Genomic DNA, 18,724 nt, shown 5'->3' with positions numbered 1-18,724 from the left:
CCCACCTCATGTGGCAGCATCCCCCCCTCAGGTGTCAGTAGTGCCTCCCCCCACCTCATGTGGCAGCATCCCTCTCTCAGGTGTCAGTAATGCTTCCCCCCCACCTCATGTGGCAGCATCCCTCCCTCAGGTGCAAGTAGTGCTCACCCCCCACCTCATGTGGCAGCATCCCTACCTCAGGTGTCAGTAGAGCTTCCCCCCACCTCATGTGGCAGCATCCCTCTTTCAGGTGCAAGTAGTGCTTCCCCCCACCTCATGTGGCAGCATCCCTCCCTCAGGTGTCAGTAGTGCCTCCCCCCACCTCATGTGGCAGCATCCCTCCCTCAGGTGCAAGTAGTGCTTCCCCCCCACCTCATGTGGCAGCATCCCTCCCTCAGGTGTCAGTAGTGCTTCCCTCCCCCCAACCTCATGTGGCAGCATCCGTTTCTCAGGTGCAAGTAGTGCTTCCCCCCCCACCTCATGTGGCAGCATCCGTTTCTCAGGTGCAAGTAGTGCTTCCCCCCACCTCATGTGGCAGCATCCTTACCCCAGGTGTCAGTAGTGCTTCCCCTCCACCTCATGTGGCAGCATCCCTCTCTCAGGTGCAAGTAGTGCTTCCCCCCACCTCATGTGGCAGCATCCCTCCCTCATGTGGCAGCATCCCTCCCTCAGGTGTCAGTAGTGCCTCCCCCCACCTCAAGTGGCAGCATCCCTCTCTCAGGTGTCAGTAATTCTGGTTCGACCTACGTGTCAGATGCAGTGCCCTCACATACAACACAGGCCACCTAGCTCCCAGGGTTAACCACATAACCTTTTCACCCAGACTTCAGTCATCATGCCCCCCATAGGCTCCCTCTCTCCCAAGGCCAGCAGCCCCCACCCCCAGTTCTCCCACTGTACAGAGGTCCCCTATCACTCTGTTACCAGGCCAGCAGGCACCTTTCTCGAATATGGCGCAGATCGCACTTCTCTTTCAAGGTCGCTTCTTCCTTCCCCCAATTTTCCATAGGCACCTTGAGTCCCAGGGTCACACCTCGGCTACTCACCCTGAACTCCTTGAGACAGAAGGTAATTTCCGCTTCCGTCTGGACCTGGAAGTGAAGGAATTCCTCTGCGTGAAGAGTCATCTCTGTCAGCATCACTTTGGTGGGATCTGGGAAGAGAGAAGCAGTGTCAGCCTCCTTCACCCATGGTGCCTTCAATCACATGTCCAGAATGTCTGCTGTGCTGTCCGTCAGCAGACCCAAGCTCTGCTGGCTGGGACCACTTACAGTGAACCTCAGACCTGAGATGGGTAGTTACTGCCCCTCCTCCCAGGCTGAGGTGACCAGCAGTGGCAGTGTGAGTCTAGTAAAGTGCCACAGGCCTTCGGGATGGCCGACTACCGGCGCTTGCCTGTGGGAAGGGCTGCAAGTCTTGACATGTCCTTCCCTTGTGAAAAGCCTATTTCCTGTTCCAGAACTCTCCTCTTTCCTTGTTCCTGCAGGTCACCTGGTTACAGTAGCCTGCCCTTCGGCTCCATCAGGAGTCAATCTACAGACACTATGTGACCCAGTGCCAACTAATCTGACTCTGGACTCTGCCCAAGAAGCCAAGAAAACAGGAGACAAAGAAGGAAAATGCAGGTCTGCAAGATGGTTCAGGCTTCCCGCAGGATAAATTCTGGCCCAGTCGAGACAGTAACTCCTACATCCTCTAGATACAATGTACAATGTAGAGGTACTCTCTTTTTATCAGGTGGAGGACAAACCTTGTGCTGTGAAATGTGGAAGAAGAGGGGCTGGGCGGCCATGTGAGGAGAGGAGCTGCCCTGACTGCTGGAAGATCTGCACATGGTCCAGATGACTGAAGGGCCTACAAGGAGGATGCCCCTGGGGACCAAGGCTTCCTCCAGGGTCTACAGATCTCTGTAAGCATGATAAAGACCACAGACAAGTATCACTATGTCATGGAGCCGCAGAAATACTGTTGTGCATCAGAACTGTTGAGCCGGCACCATTGGCACTCCATACCTGTGGGTACCTCCCAGGTCCAACGGATCTGACGTTCTCAGCCTTCACATCTCTCGGGTGGCGATTGGTCTCACAGGCTGGAGCCTCTGGCCTGATTTTAAAACCATCTTTCTATCCCGGATACTTCCAGAGATGCTGCCATTTCAATTCACAGTTGATCTGTAAACCTTAAGTCCAACCTCCATTTCAAACTGGTGAAGCTTTGGTTTCCAGTGGGTGCTCCCAGTCTACTGGTTCCCTCCACAAGAGAAGAAAAAGAAATCTCAGCTCTGTTGGCCATTTTTGATATGGGACTATAAAGTTGCCCATCGTTGAAGCATCGTTGTGGTTTCTTAGACCCCATGGGCTTCATCTGAACCCCACTGAATAGACTCAGAGCACCTGAAGGTGCTTAACAGGTCTCTTATGTAAATTGTGTCCCATCTGGACATTTATTACCAGAACTTCCCCACCCAACCCCCGGTCACCAACAAACTAGACAACAAGACTCTTGGCACCTTGAAACTTCACCCTTGAATTTGCGTTGGTGGGGCCCTTCTTGTTTGGGTGGTGGGGGTCTTTTAGTAGCAAATATTTGTTACTAATTCTACCTAGAAACAGAGTATCAGAGGCTTAAGCCCACTGAGCTGTTCGTGATGAACCCAGAACCAGAGACCGGTACAGATCCTGGTATTGTTTGTTTTAACAACAGGCTATCTTGCCACAATACAACACAAGATGACCCTCATTGAAATACAAGTTAAGCGAACACAGCCATGGCAATTGTAATACAAGCACAAGGTATGTTTGTAGACTCACATCATAGAATCTCAACTATGCAGCAATGTATAAAGGGCACCAGACAAGCCAGGGGCAGCACCCAAAAGAGGGTGAAAGGGGAAGACAAGGGGTCAAGGAGAAGTATCCTTCTTCAACAGTATATCCAGGAATGCTTCCCAAATGCACCCAACATCCCACCCCAGCATGTAAAGGTGCTGGAGGACCAGACACGGCTCAGCGATGCTGCCACGCTGTATCCTTCTGTCGCCACCTCTGGCCGTCGACTGAGACTCAAAGTTTGTAGTAAAAAGAAGCGTTGCAAGAGCTTTCCCGAGCATTGTGCCACAAGGCCACGGTTAGGGAAAAGCCCAGTGCCTGGGCCATGAGCACAACAAAATAAATTAAAGTCGCAAGAGCCAGCACGGTTTACGCACCTGTAAATAAAAGGTTTATTCTTCTATTTAGAGGGTAGCTTGTTTATTCAGCGGGCACCATCACTGTGGTTCTGGTGCATCAGTGGTACACTGTTATACCCACTCTGGATCCGGTCCAGTAATCTCTGACTAGGTATTTCACAACTGTCCCTTCTGGGCGCATGCAGGGCATACATCACTGCCATTTCTGTTGCTTCCATTATTCCCGCCAAGAATGCGTTTTGCCTCTTTCATTGCAGCTTAGGGAAGCTTGCAGGTCGTGCAGAAGGTATGCTGACAAGTGGTGCAGCATGGAGAGGCTGGCAGCTTGTGTAGCACGGGAACTATGGCAATGTTGTGTAAAAGGGGATGAAGGCAGGTGGTGCAGTGGGAGGATTTTGACAGGGTGTGTAGAAGGTGACTCTGGCTGGCAGTGCAGTGGGAGGATGCTGGCAGGTGGGGGGAGTGGGAGGATTCTGCAAGCCGCAGACTTTCTAAACTGAACAGCAACAATAACAATGCTTTAACTGGCGATGCCCCAAAATTCCACAAACATGAATTTGTAAAAGAACAGTCTTAAACCCTTATTCTCAAGATACTCAGAGATAAAGAGAAATCACTTTAAGACTTTAAAAACATTTTCCTCCTTCAGCGATTGTCATTTTCTCCTTCCACAGGCCTTACTTTCAAACCTAACCCACAACTCAAGGACTGAAACTGAATGAAACAAAATATAAAGAATTATGAAAACCAGGATAATAAAGTAACACCCCCTGATGACAAAGAACAGTCTGAGACTTTGTTCAAAATAATGAACAAATGTTTGGGGACATTCCCCATAGAAAACTGCAGAGGGGTTAGCTGCGGGCGGTTAACAGCGCAGTGCAATGCCTTGGACCCTGCACGGAGGGAGATGGCTGCAGACTGCATTCATCAGCCAGAGGAGGATACCCTCAGGTGCACAAGCTTTCAGCCTTGCATAATGGGGCAGCCGCAGGGCCTGTCCTCCAGCCACACCCTGCTTTCTCAATTTTTTTTATTCCACATGGTTGGTGGAAAAAGTCACTGTTGCGGCAACTGCTGAAATGGTGTTCGATTGTGCTGCTTTCTGTTCCACAGTAAGGACTGTAGCACAGAGACAAGGCAAGTGTTACACAGAACAAGGGGAAAAGTAAAAGAGGCCGAGTAGTAAAGCATCAACAAAGTCTGTCTGCTGAGGTGGCACGCACAACCATAAACTTCTTTTCAGAAGGTTGGCCTGGAGCGTACAGACAGCACCATGGATGTATGTGGGATTTGTGTAGTCCGTTCCTGGCCAAAAGGCAACCGAGCGAGGTGCAGGATCAAATGCAACAATTCATTGAACTAGTGACAGGATGTGTGGCTGGGTCCCGAGACTGGACTGTTACTTTGTAGTGTTCTATAAATAGTTGCGTCTTCAGCTCTTTCCTAATTTGCTGCAGGATTGGCGCAGTCCTGATGGATAAGCGGACGCCCGTCCCGATCCTGTGCACAGAGATGGAGAAGGCCTGTGGTCTTGTTTTTCCATTCTTGCACATCTTCATCTGATGGCATCTTGGCTGCAAGTGTGCTGAGAGCTACCGAAGGTGATTACCGTCTCAGTCACACAGGCGGGAGTGGCTTTCATGATCGAGTTGTAAGTGAAACATCCCTCTCCACCTGCTTCTAGCGGAAATGTCTTCAAGAAACAGCTTTGTCTCAAGCTGGAATAGAAACTACCGGATCGAAGCTCAGACTTGCACATTGGAGGCTTTGTGGATGGGACCTCCACACAATCTTACTCAATGGGAATCTGCACGCAGGTGAGCCCGCCTCAGGACCATCTCTCTGTACGCAGGTGAGCTGACCTCAGGACCATCTCTCTGCACGCAGGTGAGCTCGCCTCAGGACCATTGCTGAGCCCTTAACAGGAATCTTCCCGCAGGTGCGCCTGCCTCAGGACCATCGCTAAGCCCTCAATGGGAATCTGTATGCAGGTGAGCCTGCCTCAGGACCATCGCTGAGCCCTCAAAGGGAATCTGTATGCAGGTGAGCCTGCCTCAGGACCATCGCTGAGCCCTCAAAGGGAATCTGTATGCAGGTGAGCCTGCCTCAGGGCCATCGCTGAGCCCTTAATGGGAATCTGTACGCAGGTGAGCCCGCCTCAGGACCATCGCTGAGCCCAGTCACTCGCTTGCGAATGGTGCACCATCTCCTGGCCAAAGTAGTGTGTCCTCCCGGGATGAAGGCGGCTACCAATCTACCCTCTTAAAAATCGGACCACACATTGATGCTAGGCAGACTCAACATTAAATCTAAGCAGGAAAGAGCACTATCACCCCAACCGACATAGCACCTTGGCTCAGAGAGACTGGGAGCACCTCTGGCATTCAACTGAGTGAATCTTGACTCCTGGTCCACACGGAGAGGAGCTACAACAAAAGTAAATAAGACTGAGAACCTTCTGAGCCATGAGCTCAGGACATGTTCAGCACTCATGCATCATAGAAACATTCTCTGAACTGAGTCAAGGAATGCACAAGACACACAAGGATGCCTACCTAGGCCACACAAATATTTGCTCCTGCGTGTATCTGATATGTGCCATAAGAAGGGATCTTTTCATGCCTTCGGAGGAACACATCCCTAACCGTGTCACTGACGACCAGTCCAGCCTTTTGTTTGCCCCAACAAGACATTATCTATAGACAGCACCCTGTCAATATTTACAAAGCAAACCAGGGCTACAGATGCATGCACTGTGGGAACTGTTATATATAATCAGGAGAGAAACACACCCCTGTGCACTCCCTCGTCTCTCTTCGTATGTATGTTTTACGACCCCAGAGACCATTTTATTGTCCATGTTGCCCACAGTGTTGACTCACATTCTCCTTCTACACCAGTTTTCCACTGTCCAGGTGTCTGTGTGCTACCTCTTTATACTTCACCCGCATACAGAATTGTACTTCCTCTTTCTCTCACCCGTCTCTTCTTCCAGGTAGTTTCTAAAAAGAACTTTTCCAGAGCGGCTCGGGGCAAGCGTCACCTCCGCCAACATCGGTGGGAAATGGACCACAGCATCCACCAGTACCCTGGACACAGAGTGGACAAGAACTGTGTTAATGGGGAGAGAGCTGGGCCACAGGCCATCTGCATCAAATGCCACAAGCAATGAAGGGGAACAAATATCTTACTTCCTATTGCCAACTTTGCATGGTCATCGTACAAGAACCCTATTGTCGGCGTAACCTCCCCTAACGGGCCGACTCAAATGGGATAAGAAGCAGACTTAGTGGCTGAATGAGGGATTCAAAACTCAGGGATAAGAGCATCACAAGATACTGTGCATACAAATACATAAAATTAAGTCACATATAGCAACACTACCAAGATCTAAGTCACTGCAATTGGCATAACAACCTTTAGTATGCCGGTTTTTTGAAAAATGCAATCAAGGCCCAAGAGATACAACCTTCTGTAGTAAACTGTTGAAAAACTGAAAAGGAAGATTTCTATCTGAAAAGGGAATTCAGAGCAGTAACATCTGACAATGCACAACACTTATGCAAATTTAAAAAGCTGTACGTCATAAGATGCAACTGACTGTTGAAAAAAAGGATGATAAGTATGTTTGAAAAAGTACTTCGAACAGATTCATCTCGCCATACAATTTATGTAAACTGAAAAGGTGCTCTATAACAAGATGCACTTATACCCATTGTATATACAATATAACTACCGTTGTTCTAAAATGCAATTTCTTACACTGGTATTGTGAATACTATAGTTAACCACTGTGCTTTACACATAACACACATTTTAAGTCCTCCAACGTCAACCTACACATGCTCTGGGCGATATAAACCTCAAATAAATAACTACAATGGCCCTCCTTTTCACCTGTTCTATTCCCTGCCTCTCCTCTGCTTTGCTCAGGGTCTCTTCATCCTATGCTCTGGTTATCTTTCCCATTCCTACACAACCTTACGTACTTGGCTGGCGCAGAAAGTACATTGGGACATGCATCCTTGGCAAAAACGGCCTGCAGGGACTCCGATTCCTGGAAAGAGAGGTTGTGGGTCTTCGTCACTCCTGCAATGGCAAGAAAGTCAGTTGACTTCACCAAGGAAACCATAGCAAAAGCGAGCATTACAGCGATGGCAGCATAACCCTTGGTCTAAAAAATTGGCAGCAGGGTTGCAAATTCACTAGCCTCCCGAACACCTCAGAAAACATTTGCCCTTTGGGCTCCCAAGGCTCTCCTTCTTTCAGGGAATTATATGCATAAAGTATCCTCCAAGTAAAGACATTGGGCCCGATTCACAGAACTAACTTAAGACAAAATCCTAAACTTACTACCATTTTCGTATTCACAGAAGGCACTTACTCATTTTGGTATTCACAGAAGGCACTTACTCATTTCGGTATTCACAGAACTTAGGAGTCCTAACTTTAGGACTCCTAAATGCCTTCTGTGAATACCGAAAGTCGTAAAATTAGGATTTTTCTCAATTTAGTAGTAGTAGTAAAGTTAGGACTCCTAACTTTAGGACTCCTAAATGCCTTCTGTGATTACCGGACGTCTTAAAATTAGGATTTTTCTCAATTTAGTAGTAGTAAAGTTAGGACTCCTAACTTTAGGACTCCTTAATGCCTTCTGTGAATACCGAAAGTCTTAAAATTAGGATTTTTCTCAACTTTACTACTACTAAACTGAGAAAAATCCTAATTTTAAGACTTTCTGTATTCACAGAAGGCATTTAGGAGTCCTAAAGTTAGGACTCCTAACTTCTGTGAATCCAGAAATGAGTAAGTGTCTTCTGTGAATACCAAAATGAGTAAGTGCCTTCTGTGAATACAAAAATGGTAGTAAGGTTAGGATTTTGTCTTAAGTTAGTTTTGTGAATCGGGCCCATTCTCACCCAGCTCATGAGAGGATGAAGCCTGGAGGGAGAGGTAATGTGCTCCGAAATAAGGGCCTCTTTTTCAACCATTTTGTAAGTAGTGCTTATGGTGATTAAACAGTTTTCTGTAAACACCTCTCAGTTCCAAACCTTAAGTCCACTTCACTTTGGGTTGCCTAGACTGGTGTTCTGCTTTAAATTCAGATGAAAGCCACTGGTTGCGGCGGTTCCCAGCTAAGCATGGAATAGATTGGATCGACTGAGGCGTGCAGCGATCATCGCGCTATGCAGGTGAGCACAGTGCCGCCATCTTTAGTGTAAGTCTGGGAGAGGCTCTGTAATGTGTGTGAATTGGTAGAGAGGCAACGGGAATGGGAGAGGCTACATGGATTTAAGAAGGGATAACAAGGAGTGATTAAAGAGGTCAGATGGGTGTGCCAAGGCGTAAACTGGGCAATATCCTCTTTTTGTATTGTAATTCTTTGATTTTCATGCAATTCGGACCATACACTGCATGTTCCTGTGGGAACAGTTACATGCATAGTTGTAGGACATTATTTCAATGAAAAAAGAAAACAGCCATCCATGTCTTCCAGTGAGGAAGGAATAACCAATGAAATCAGTCAGTATACATACGATCCCCTCACTCCCTCGGTCATCAACAGACAAAAAAACTTTACGTTCAAAGGCAATTGCTAACGAGGATAGGGTAGGGTCCCCCGGGTCGGTCGCCCGGTCTGAAGGTGAATGAAGGGCGTGGAGTCTGGGTAGTCTGGTCTGTTTCGCGAGCATGTTCAAGGGTACGAGTATCACACCGTGTTTGTCAGCAATTGGGCGGTATCTCTTTCAACATTATCCTTTAGATTGCAACTCGGTTACTAGCCAAGCAAATAAAGCCAGACGTGAGGCTTCTGTGACGAATGAGAGCTGTGGCAGGCAGAATATGTATCACTAACAAACGGTTGGACAGGGACAATACATTTTTTGCTTAAATTAATTCATGCATGCCTTGTAATAATCTGAGTGATACAAAAGGGGATGATGGACGGAGCGTTTGAGCAAATCAAACACTCACCCCCAGTCAACTAATCTGGGTTTAATTCATCACCATTCTTTAGCTCACTCGGCCACCCCAGTTCAGACATGGCCATATGCAAATCAGTCTGACCCTGTGCCTCATGGGAACAGTCCAGCCCGAAATGCCAAGCCATGCCTTCCCTGGACCGGAAACAAGCATCCTGGGCCCGGTTTTGGATTCATAATCCTCATCAGCCAGGCTATCTTGAATCCAGTGGCCAAGTGAGCAAGGGACTCATGTCTGAGCATACCCTGCCAACTTAGGGCGAACAAAGCGATACAAAAGGGGATGACAAAAGAGCGTTTTAGCAAATCAAACACTCACCCCCAGTCAACTGATCTGGGTTTAATCCATCACCATTCTTTAGCTCACTCGGCCACCCCAGTTCAGACATGGCCATATGCAAATCAGTCTGACCCTGTGCCTAATGCGAACCGTCCAGCCCGAACTGCCAAGCGATGTCTTCCCTGGACCGGAAACAAGCATCCTGGGACCGGTTTCGGACTCATAATCCTCATCAGCCAGGCTATCTTGAATCCAGTGGCCAAGTGAGCAAGGGACCCACGTCTGAGCATACCCTGCCAACTTAGGGCGAACAAAGCGATACAAAAGGGGATGATGGACGGAGCGTTTGAGCAAATCAAACACTCACCCCCAGTCAACTGATCTGGGTTTAATCCATCACCATTCTTTAGCTCACTCGGCCACCCCAGTTCAGACATGGCCATATGCAAATCAGTCTGACCCTGTGCCTCATGGGAACAGTCCAGCCCGAACTGCCAAGCCATGTCTTCCCTGGACCGAAAACAAGCATCCTGGGACCGGTTTCGGATTCATAATCCTCATCAGCCAGGCTATCTTGAATCCAGTGGCCAAGTGAGCAAGGGACTCACGTCTGAGCATACCCTGCCAACTTAGGGCGAACAAAGTGATACAAAAGGGGATGATGGACGGAGCGTTTGAGCAAATCAAACACTCACCCCCAGTCAACTGATCTGGGTTTAATCCATCACCATTCTTTAGCTCACTCGGCCACCCCAGTTCAGACATGACCATATGCAAATCAGTCTGACCCTGGGCCTCATGGGAACAGTCCAGCCCGAACTGCCAAGCCATGTCTTCCCTGGACCGGAAACAAGCATCCTGGGACCGGTTTCGGATTCATAATCCTCATAAGCCAGGCTATCTTGAATCCAGTGGCCAAGTGAGCAAGGGACTCGCGTCTGAGCATACCCTGCCAACTTAGGCGTGAGTCCCGTGCTCTTCATGCCACTGGAATCAAGCTATCCAGGCTGATGAGGGCTGAAAGCTCGAAACCGGTCCTTGGATGCTTGTTTCCGGTCCAGGGAGGACCTGGCTTGGCAGTTCGGGCTGGACTGTTCCCATGGGGCACAGGGTCAAGACTGATTTGCATATGGCTGGGTTCAAACTGGAAAGGCATGGTGAGCAAAAAAACGATGGATTTAGGCCCAGATCTCTGTACTGGGGTTAATGTATGACATTGTTCTGCATTCTGTCCATCACTTGTTGTTTTTGCTTTTGTAATAATCTGAAGCACATGTACGGCGCTGTACTGTATTCGCCAACCTTCTTTCTTGGTACACTTTAGATGCATTAAAGTGGTGTATATAAACAAACATGATAAATGTGCCAACAGCAATTCATTTGTACATTTCAATCCGTTGCATAAAAGTGGACAAACACCCATTTGAAAATGAGCTATGAGAAAGTGATGGAGTGAGTGATGGAGAAAGCCTGAACATGGTCTCAGTAGAAAAACAAGCCCCCCAAGCCTGCCCCCCAGGCACTCACCATACTTGCAGAGAAGTTGGATGACGAGGCGGCTGGCTTTAGGGTTCAGGGTGATTCGACAGCGCTCTACCGTCTTTTCCAGAGAAGCAAGGGAGCGGAACACACTTAGCACAGACTGCAGAAAAGAGATGCTACATTAGGAATGAGAGGTGCATCGAAGGGCTGGATAAAGAGAGGATGTGGGGTGGGGCTGAAGAAAGAGAATAGAGATGGAAGGTCAGGCAGAGCCAGAGCATGAAGAGAATAGAGGCAGTAGGATAGGTTAAAAGAAAGTATCAGGTGAGGGAAGGCACTGAGCAAAGAAACCGAGGCAGGGTAAAGAGGCAGAACAAGCAGGGAAGAAAAGTAGAAGGATTAAGGTTAAAAAAGGGTCAGAGGTGAGGTAAGGCACCAGGCAAAGCAAAGACACAAGGCAGGGAGTAGAGACCGAGCAAGGAGGGAAGAGTAGGTTGGGAACGAAGATTAAATTAAAGTGTAGGAGGTGAAGGAAGCTATTGAGCGGAGACAGAGGAAAATGCAAATGAGATGCCAGAGGCAAGACCTTCAAAGAGACAGAGTGGACAGAGGCCGAAAAATAAGGAGAACGGGGAAGAGAAGCAGAGCATGTGTCAAAAGCAAGGGCGGTGGCGGTGCAAGGAAGCCGAACAGAGTAAGAGAGAGGACAGTGAAGAAAATACAAATTAAAGGGCATGAGAGAAAGAAAATAAATAACAGGATGTTCTTCCTCTAGAAAATATCTGGATGGGCTCTGTAGTCTGACAATCTACCTGGGAGACTCCTCAGGACCTGCAGGAATTGTTCCCTTCCTGCACCATTCCATCAAGCTGAACAAAGACAAGCGATTAACATAACACAAAAGGTGAGGGAGAAAAAGAAAGAAAGGAGGCAGAGGGGGACAAAAGTGAGAATAATGTGGCCAGGTAGGCTGTCTGTGATGTGAGGCCCTCTGTACCTTCATGAGCAGTTTACAGCGGAAAGGTTGGTCTCCATCCTGCTCCTCCCCGATGCCAGATTCAAACTGCTGGAAGAAGAGCGGTGCAAAGGAGAAGCAAGCGTAGGCCGAGCGCGAGGAGTTGACCGTGCGCAGTGCGAGCTATAGGAGAGAAGGACCAGGGTGAGTAGAAGGTTCACAGCTGCCAATTTTTCATCAAGAAACAGTCCAGCCTAGATTCATTAGTCGTAGGAAATAGACTTAGGCAACAGACTGGTTCGAAACCCGGTATAACAGGCCACTGCCGATATTCACTAGAGGCAGACAATGAGGCATGAGATGGTGCTGAGTAGATAATCCTTTGCCTACAACCTGGTAGACCACACAGGCCCCACAATTTAAGAAGAAGTGGTCACAGGAGCACTGATACTATACGTCTAACAGTGGAGGACTGTAGGTGGGGGACATGTTTTATCCATGGTAAATCATCCCACTTAGTGTCTGCACCCAGCTGAAACAGAATAAAACTAGGCCAAAAATAAGGCAGTAGTTAGTAATGACAGGTGACATTCTTTAACAAAGTATCAATGGTTTAAAAAGGAATTATTACAAAAGGAATACAATGTGACCATACAGAATCATGTCCCTATAGCTCAGTTCTGGTAATGTCAACATGTTTTCAGCCATATATCTAAGTCTGAGGGTTTTATCAAAAGGATTAGTTACATATTTTTCTAGTTCTCCTTATTAAAGCCATTAGGAATTAATATTTCATTCAAAGAATACCAACGCACTTTTAAAACGGCTACTAAGCAAGAGGTTTATTCTGCTGATGTCAGAATAAAATTACAAAAAAAGGACATCACTACTCAATTATAATAAACCTTTGCATGCAAGTAGTGGCATAAGCAAATTTTCTGCAAATGCAATTATCCCACTTCCTCCCTCTGTGGCCTCGCCCCTAGGAAGTGGGAGTCAGTTGGCAGAAGAAAGAATTGTCTGGACAGAAGCCTTTAAAGAAGCACCATAATGAAGCCATCCATTATATGAGATAACATACCCCCAACAAGGTGCATTATGACTAATGAGGCCATAGCAATCCACACAGCGTTCCATCCCCTTCTAAAAACTCTGCTTTCTGTCTTTTGGCTTGATGTGGTCATGGATTGTCTCACTGACTTGCAATAGCCTGGTAACGTACAAGTGTAGTATACTAACACTTATATAGCCTATGAACATAGTCGAAAGGCTCCCTTTCTTCATGGTGGTAACGCGGATCTGATTATTGCGGACTGAAGTAACTGCTGGTACAGCCTGTGAGCTGCTGTACTGTTGATGCTGCTTTCTTTAAAGGAATAATGTCATTTTCAGCCTTTAAAGTCAGCAGCCAGTGGATTTATATTCAGCACTTTTCATTTATAGGAAAGGAACTCTTACCTCAAACTTTCTTTGATCTAGTTTTACAGCCCATACTTATACATTAAAGAAATGACGTACTCTGTCTGGAAGATACATCCCCTGACATCTAATATCAACATGCTAGCCTACACCAAAGAAATTATACTACTTCTCCCAAACTCTGGCAACTCTACACCCCTAGCTTTAAACATTGAGACTTCCAGCCAGTGCTCAGGATACAGACTCAATCTCTCTAAAACGGAAGTGCTCCAAATTCCTAAATTTTGCCAGAAGGGTCATGTGGAAAGTTGAGACAATAAATGGTCTCCTAAATGTATCTGGTGTCTATGTACAAACATTCTGTTGGGCCTTCAAAGGTTGATGTAGAGGACACTATCAAAAAAAGAAAGAAGGACTACTAAATAAGGAATAACCTTAATCTCACTTAATAGGGTATGATAAATGCTAATAAAAAAGATGTACTGCTCTTGTTGCCTTCTTGACCCCTCGTTGCTTCTGCCCTGAGTGGTCGCTCCCCTGCCTCTCCACCTGAAGCGGTATCGTTTAGCTGCATTGCGTGATTGTACCCGGCTTAGAACGGCTAAACTATTTACATTGAACTCGCCTGCTTTGCTTTGAACTCGCCTGCTTGCCGGTATCGTGTAGTGCGCTGCATTGTCTGATATCTCGAAGTGCGCTGCATTGTGTGTTTGTGACATTTTTCGACCTGTGCATTTTCATTTCATTGTAGAACAGCTAATTAAGTATTTTAACTGCACCTCGCACCATTGTTGCTCTGACATAGACTTCACTGCGCGATACCCCCGGCGCCCTGCTCGACTCCCCCCTCCATTTTAGATCTGTTGTTGTTGTGCTCAGTGCTGACCTGAGCCCGCCCCGCCTCCCAGCTAAGACGCCCTCGCCCCTCCCCCTCCACTATCCATATATGACAGTAGTTCCCGCGCGCAGCGTTTACGCGCAGCGTCCGCGCCCAACCCGCGCCGAAGGTGCGCCAAAGGTAAGCCCGTCTACGCCCGTCCGCGCCTGGACCGCGCCCAGAGCCAGACCCCCTGGTCCTCGCGCTGCCCAGCCCCCCCGCACTACCTACGATGCTGCCACCCTCCTAGCCCTTAATCCCGGTCGCGCCCCCAACTGCGTCCAAGCCGCTCCTGGACACACCCATGGACCGTTCTCCTGCTTCTCCTGCAAATTTCGCGGCACCGACAACATCTCCGCTACGACCACACCACTGACTCCCGACCCCAACCACCTACAATGCATCCTTCTCAACACCCGCTCGGTCCACAGGCACGCCATTGACCTTTGGAACCTACTAGACACCATCTCTCCTGACGTCGCCTTCCTAACGGAAACATGGATGAACGCTTCCTCCGCCCCTGACATCGCCATCGCTATCCCTGACGACTATAAGATCACACGCAAGGACCGCACCGACCATACAGGAGGAGGAATCGCTATCGTCCATAAGAAATCCATCCGCATCTCTACCAGCTCCGACGCCAACCTCGCTAACTCCGAACACCTTCACTTCCAGATCCACATCGACCCCAAGACAACTCTTAGAGGCACCCTCCTCTACAGACCTCCAGGACCCCGCGCAAAATTCAGTGAAGACATCACGGACTTCATCACCCCACACGCGCTCCCCTCCAAAGACTACATCCTTCTGGGAGACCTCAACTTCCACCTTGAAAAGATCAACGACCGCAACACCGCCACCCTCTTAGACAACCTCGGACTTAAACAACTAGTCACTTCCCCCACCCACATCGCAGGTCACACACTCGACCCCATCTTCACCTCCAGCAACCATGTCTCCTTCAGCCACACTACGGATCTCCTCTGGACTGACCACAGCTGCGTTCACTTCACCTACAACAAGCCGAAACCCATCATCCACCTCCAAACAACTCTACAAAGAAACTGGAACAAAATCACCACGGATCAGATCTCCACATCGCTCCTTCGAACCTCCCCAGCCCTCTCTTCTAACGCCAACGAAGCCGCCTCCAACCTCACCCTTTGGTTATCCAACACCGCCGACACCTTAGCACCACTGAAAAAACGTCAACACAAACTTGGCAACAAGAAGGCCTCATGGTTCAACGATGATCTCAAGAAGTCCAAGAAACTGTACCGCTCCCTTGAAAAGGCCTGGAAAAAAGACCCATCCACCAGCAACAAGGACGCCTTCAAAAGCGCCACCCGTACTCACCACCAACTGATCCGAAAAGCCAAGAAAACAGCATTCAAGGATCGACTTGACAACAACGCCCACAACAGCAAGGAACTTTTCAACATCGTCAAGGAATTTTCCAACCCCTCGGCCAACTCCAACGACATCACCCCCTCTCAAACCCTCTGCGACTCCCTAGCCTCTTTTTTCCACAACAAGATTGCTGACATCCACAACAGCTTTGACAACCAACCCGGAAGCCAACCCACCCTACCATCTGCTGACCATCTACCCCCCGTAAATACCCTTAACGCCTGGAACCCAATCTCCACTGAGGACACCATCCGCCTGATGAATTCCATCCACTCTGGATCCCCCACAGACCCATGCCCTCACCACATCTTCAACAAAGCAGACTCCGTCATAGCTCCGCACCTCCGAGACGTCATCAACTGCTCCTTCAACTCCGCTACCTTCCCAGAAGACTGGAAACACGCTGAACTCACCGCCCTTCTGAAAAAACCCACAGCGGACCCCACCGAACTCAAAAACTACCGCCCCATCTCGCTTCTTCCATTCCCGGCCAAAGTCATCGAGAAAGCCGTCAACAACCAGCTCGCCGCCTTCCTCGAAGCCAACAAATCACTAGACCCCTCACAATCTGGCTTCCGAGCCAAACACAGCACTGAGACCGCCCTCATCGCAGCAACAGACGACATTCGAACTCTACTGGACAATGGAGACACAGTCGCCCTCATCCTCCTCGACCTCTCTGCAGCCTTCGACACAGTCTGCCACAGCACCCTTTTACAACGCCTCAGAAACATCGGAATCCAAGGAAAAGCACTGGAATGGATCACCTCGTTCCTCACCGGAAGAACCCAGAGAGTCCGCCTCCCACCATTCAAGTCCGAGGCCTCTGAAATCATCTGCGGCGTACCTCAAGGATCCTCACTCAGTCCCACCCTCTTCAACGTATACATGAGCCCCCTCGCGGCCATCGCCCGCCAACACAACCTCAACATCATCTCTTACGCGGATGACACTCAACTGATCCTTTCTCTCACCAAGGACCCCAGCACCGCCAAAACTAACCTACACGAAGGAATGAAAGAAGTCGCCGAATGGATGAAACAAAGCCGTCTGAAACTGAACTCAGACAAAACAGAAGTCCTCATCTTAGGTACATCCCCCTCTGCATGGGACGACTCCTGGTGGCCGGAAGCCCTCGGAAAAGCACCCATCCCGACAGACCACGCACGGAACCTTGGCGTCATCCTGGATTCTTCACTCTCAATGAACAGACAAGTCAGCGCCGTATCCTCTTCCTGCTTCAACATTCTTCGCATGCTCAGAAAAACATTTCGCTGGATCCCCTCCGAAACAAGGAAAACAGTCACCCACGCTCTAGTCACGAGCCGACTGGACTACGGAAACACCCTCTACGCAGGTACCACCGCTAAACTCCAGAAGAAACTACAACGAATCCAAAACGCCTCAGCCAGGCTCATATTAGACATCCCACGCAATGAACACATCTCTGGTCACCTTAAAGACCTCCACTGGCTACCCGTCAATAAGAGGATCACTTTCCGACTGCTTACCCACGCACACAAATCACTCTACGACATCGGACCAGATTGCCTCAACTCTCGAATGTCCTTCTACACCCCCTCCCGCCAACTTCGCTCTTCCAGCCAAGCCTTCGCCACTGTACCTCGCATCAACAAGACCACCATGGGAGGCAGATCCTTTTCTTACCTGGCTGCCAAAACATGGAACTCACTCCCCGCTTACCTTCGCCTCACCCAGAATCACCTAGCGTTCAGAAAGCAGCTTAAAACGTGGATATTTGACAAATAATCCTCCTCCCCTTCCTAAGCGCCTTGAAACCCTCTGGGTATGTAGTGCGCTATACAAATTTTATGACTTGACTTGACTTTACTTGTTCGGACACCATTTTAGTGGCATGGCATGATTAAATTAAGAAAAAAGATTTAAAGCTAGCATGTAAGTTGCTTTAGATATTCCTACAGAGCCAGGAAAAAAACAATACAGGTGGTTATGGATTTATAAAAATTGTAATTTATAAAACCTTGGGCCAGATGTAAAACAACTATGTACTAAACCCATATTTCTGCCACAGAAACTTTTCCGAATGAGGCCGTCAGATAATACCAAGCATTAAAGTCCACATTTGTAAAGCGCACAATCACCCGTAAGGGTCTCTAGGCGCTGGGGGGCCGTCGGGAAGATTAAGCGAGCTATTGCCCAGAGTCACATGGTGCTGGGCTAACCTGCCGCCGGAGCCGGGAATCGAACCGTGGTCCCCAGATTCCAGCGTCAGTCGCCCTGGCCGCGGCATTTAATAGCCTTCCCTGTGGTCTAATACATATGCTCTCATGCATGCAAAAGAGTAATTTTGGAGCGTGAAAAGGGGGATCATGTCATAAATGTGAAACCATATGGAAACAGTTTGGTCAACATTATATAGTGAACATTGCATTATACACACATTATGCAATGCATGTAGCAGTCTGCTCTTGTCTAGTCACACACCATTCTTTTTCTTCTACTTCCCTTCCTATTTTACTTGCAGGCTTACCTACATACGTCTTGTACTCCTTTTTTCGAAATCAGTTGATTAGCGAGTCCCTATAAGAATATTCATGATATAGACTACGCTATGACATATAGATTTCCTTAATACAGTTGTGTATCATAGTCTAGCTACGTAATACTATAATGTACATGTTTTATAATTGTGATTTAGGCTTGGCCCTTGTTATTCATTCATATGTACATGGCTTGTGTTTATTTTTTTATAAAAATATAAAACGTTACAAAAAAGTATCTTTTTTTCCTTGATACCTTAAAAAGAATTTGTGAAAGACAGTGTCAGTCTCTTTACTTATATTAGTGACTCTTTAAATTGAACTGGCTGTTTTCAAACGAGAAAGGAAATTACATTTGTTCATTGTAGCTACCAAATTGTTTTATGTAAAAGAAAAAATTCAAAAGACTTTGCGTATCTTTGTGTAATCCCAATATGTGAACAGACAGTGCACTTTCCCGAAAGCTTGCCCGGGACACTGAACTCCCAGCTGAATTGCAGTTTGGTTGGTAGACAAGTAAATTATGATTCTGTCTTTAAATCCCAAACAGAATACCAGTTAGTATGTCAACTGTGGAAGGCTTGTGTTCCTAGGAAACACAGGGTGGATGGTTCTTGTGCAAG

General features: G+C 47.9%; 1 protein-coding gene and 1 long non-coding RNA gene across 5 annotated transcripts in view; one reads left to right on the top strand and one right to left on the bottom strand.

Moving 5' to 3' along the window:
• Positions 1–18,724, top strand: part of LOC144774517 (uncharacterized) — a 268,418-nt gene that overhangs the window by 55,296 nt on the left and 194,398 nt on the right. The gene's annotated exons all lie outside the window — the stretch shown is intronic.
• Positions 1–18,724, bottom strand: part of RAD9A (RAD9 checkpoint clamp component A) — a 65,776-nt gene that overhangs the window by 32,307 nt on the left and 14,745 nt on the right. For all 4 annotated transcript variants that reach the window (XM_078659183.1, XM_078659133.1, XM_078659180.1 and 1 more), the window contains exons 4-8: positions 11,913–12,053; positions 10,961–11,075; positions 7,159–7,258; positions 6,149–6,258; positions 1,026–1,132 (exon numbers count right to left, since the gene is read on the bottom strand). In XM_078659183.1, coding sequence (XP_078515309.1) covers positions 1,026–1,132; positions 6,149–6,258; positions 7,159–7,258; positions 10,961–11,075; positions 11,913–11,918 — 438 coding nt within the window. In that variant the 5' untranslated portion in view covers positions 11,919–12,053. The remainder of the gene's footprint in view (positions 1–1,025; positions 1,133–6,148; positions 6,259–7,158; positions 7,259–10,960; positions 11,076–11,912; positions 12,054–18,724) is intronic.

This window comes from Lissotriton helveticus, chromosome 1_1, assembly GCF_964261635.1.
Source record: "Lissotriton helveticus chromosome 1_1, aLisHel1.1, whole genome shotgun sequence".
Taxonomy (NCBI): Eukaryota; Metazoa; Chordata; class Amphibia; order Caudata; family Salamandridae; genus Lissotriton; species Lissotriton helveticus.
The sequence above is the reverse complement of the archived record's forward strand: the minus strand, read 5'-3'. Positions and strand labels throughout refer to the sequence as shown.